We start from the raw sequence: 2770 nt of genomic DNA, 5'->3' as shown, positions 1-2770 counted from the left end.
GATCTAATGGGATTGAGAAGACATTCATAATAATTTGAGAAGCTATAGAATTGATATGAGAATGGGTGGCCATTCAATGCCACATTAGGTTGAGTTAACAACATTGCTTCTTGAGTGTTATTAGGTTAAATAACACTCAAGAGGGGAGGTGGGTGGGAGGGGGGAAGAGAGACATACTTCCTTAATGGATAGATTTTTGAGTCAATTGGAGTCCTTGTTTGATGTGGACAAACAACTTCTCTCCTTCCCCTTCTTTGTTGGTAAAACAACTTCGCTTCTTCCCTCCTTTGTCAAGAAAGCAACTTCGTTCCTTATAATCTCATAGATTTAGGTAATCCTTTTCAATTTAGTACTAAAGTTACCTAAGTGGGGTGATAATTCATAATTGAATTATCTTATTAAACCAAGAGGGAAAGGTAAGGATTCTGCTACCTATATGTCCATAAATGGAATTGAGAGGGACGAACAACACACCCATGCTCATAATGGTTTTTGATGTCAATATACTAAGAACTTATGACTTCAAAAGAGCTGAAACTCCATGTGAGTTGGGAGCCCTACTCCTTGAACATGGTCACAATGAGCTAATCATATCCCTCATAAAAATTAAAACTAAGAGAAAAAGATAACAATTAATTATCCCAAGCACTCATAACCAACGAGAAAGTAACAAGTAAATATTTATGTGTTTTTTTGAGTTATATCCCTTTCATTTTAACATTTCTTTAAACACGATTCATGCCAAATTAACCCAATGGAAATAAATGTATTACCATCAAAAGTTCATATAAATCAATCCCATAACAATTAATTATCCCAAGCACTCATAACCAACGAGAAAGTAACAAGTAAATATTTTATGTGGTTTTTTTTGAGTTATATCCCTTTCATTTTAACATTTCTTTAAACACGATTCATGCCAAATTAACCCAATGGAAATAAATGTATTACCATCAAAAGTTCATATAAATCAATCCCATAAGGCAGGGAAAGATTAGCGAAAAAATGGCACGCGTGGGAAATATCCAAATTGATTGTAGATACAAAGTTCCTTTGCTTGAGGTCCACGATCCGCGCCGTGGGGTGGGGTAGCCGTTGATTAGAGCGAAGAGCGGACGGTGAAGATGAGATCAAATCGCTAGCGCTAATTCTTCAAATTTGAATGATAATTCGTTGTCGGTGGGCGGTTCTGTGGGTTGAATAAAAGGGTGAACGCCGAAAGGTGGTTGGGCCATAAGCACCGATTTGCATTCGGGGTGAATATTGTGCTTCCCATTTGTTCAATTTGCACAAAGAAAAGAGGGATTGAAGAGATGGCCCGAACGAAGCAGACTGCTCGTAAATCAACAGGTGGGAAGGCGCCTCGCAAGCAGCTGGCCACGAAGGCGGCCAGGAAGTCTGCCCCGGCGACTGGCGGAGTAAAGAAGCCTCACCGATTTAGGCCCGGCACTGTTGCTCTTCGGGAGATCCGAAAGTACCAGAAGAGCACTGAGCTTCTTATAAGAAAGCTGCCATTCCAGCGGCTTGTAAGAGAGATCGCCCAGGATTTCAAGACGGACTTGAGATTCCAGTCCTCAGCGGTTTCAGCATTGCAAGAAGCGGCAGAGGCATATCTTGTCGGGTTGTTCGAGGATACTAACCTGTGCGCAATTCACGCAAAAAGGGTTACTATCATGCCCAAAGATATTCAACTCGCTCGCCGCATCCGTGGAGAGAGGGCATAATCAGACATGTTGTCAATCAATGCCAACGGTGTGTTTTCACACCGCAATATGCTGTTTCTTTGAAGTTTTTTTTGTTGTCTCCCTCATTTTCTTCCCTGGTTCTTGGAAGTCATAAGTAGAACTTTCAGATCGGCTGCTTCTTGTATAGAGGGTGCATAAAAGAAAAGCGAAGTTGCTGCAGAACTGTAATAAGAAGTGCTTGCGCCCAAGCCACATACGATTTGTATTATAGAGCCAGGGAGTTTTGTTTTCTCTTCCTCTGTTACTTCTATGATTTTTGAACGAGTATTTAAAACTTCGATTTCCCCCTTCAAGCAAAGCAAAGTTTGCGCATTAACTACGTTTAATTTTTGTATCGGAACCGGGTTTCGATCCTGGGACCTGTGAGTGATTGGCCCATGATGGCGCCACTTTGCTGTTAATGTAAGTTTTGGGCTTTTATTGATGTAATCTATCTTTTGGCGAAATATTAAATGAGCGTGCATAAAGTATCCGGAATAATTAAGTTAGGATTTATAAAACAAATAGTCAAATGAGAGCTTTTGGAATGTTTTATATATATATATATTTGGTAAGGATTTATTCAACTTGTAAATGCTAATTAACATTACATGAAAAATGCTAGTCTATTTGCAGAAGTGACACTACTCGACACTACTACTATGTTGCACATTTCATCAAATCAATAACCTACTTGCTTGCATCATTGATCTATTTTACATTTGCTTGAAAATCAGAAATCTAACTTGTAACATGCTTGTGAATTAAAAACACTAATTCTACTATGTTTGGTGGTGAGGAAAAAAAGAGGTTGGAGCGGTCTAAGAAATCTTTTAGATCATCAAATCACAAGTTGGGGGTTGTTATTCATTTTAACCAAGCTAAGGTTGAAGTGGGGAGCAAAACATGTGGAGGAAAATGGTGCTATAGGTTTGTTATAGGTGTTGCTACAAGAGGTCTTGTATTGTTATTGGAGGCCTTGTATTGCTACAGGAAGGGTTTTGAGAGCCTTTTGGGGGTGGATATGGTATTTTTAGGGTAAGAGA

At 39.3% G+C, this 2770-nt stretch overlaps 1 protein-coding gene across 1 annotated transcript; it reads left to right on the top strand.

Moving 5' to 3' along the window:
• Positions 1–1201: 1201 nt before the first annotated feature.
• On the top strand, positions 1202–2202 carry LOC149205083 (histone H3.2). The gene has a single exon (XM_089393416.1). The coding sequence runs from the start codon at positions 1314–1316 to the stop codon at positions 1722–1724; it is 411 nt and encodes a 136-aa protein (XP_089249542.1). The 5' UTR covers positions 1202–1313; the 3' UTR covers positions 1725–2202.
• Positions 2203–2770: the final 568 nt, after the last annotated feature.

This window comes from Pinus tabuliformis, chromosome 1_2 (genome assembly GCF_031772625.1).
Source record: "Pinus tabuliformis cultivar Carrire ecotype Pingquan chromosome 1_2, CPIR1, whole genome shotgun sequence".
Lineage (NCBI taxonomy): Eukaryota > Viridiplantae > Streptophyta > Pinopsida > Pinales > Pinaceae > Pinus > Pinus tabuliformis.
Note: the sequence above shows the minus strand (reverse complement) of the source record. Positions and strands in the feature narration are given on the sequence as shown.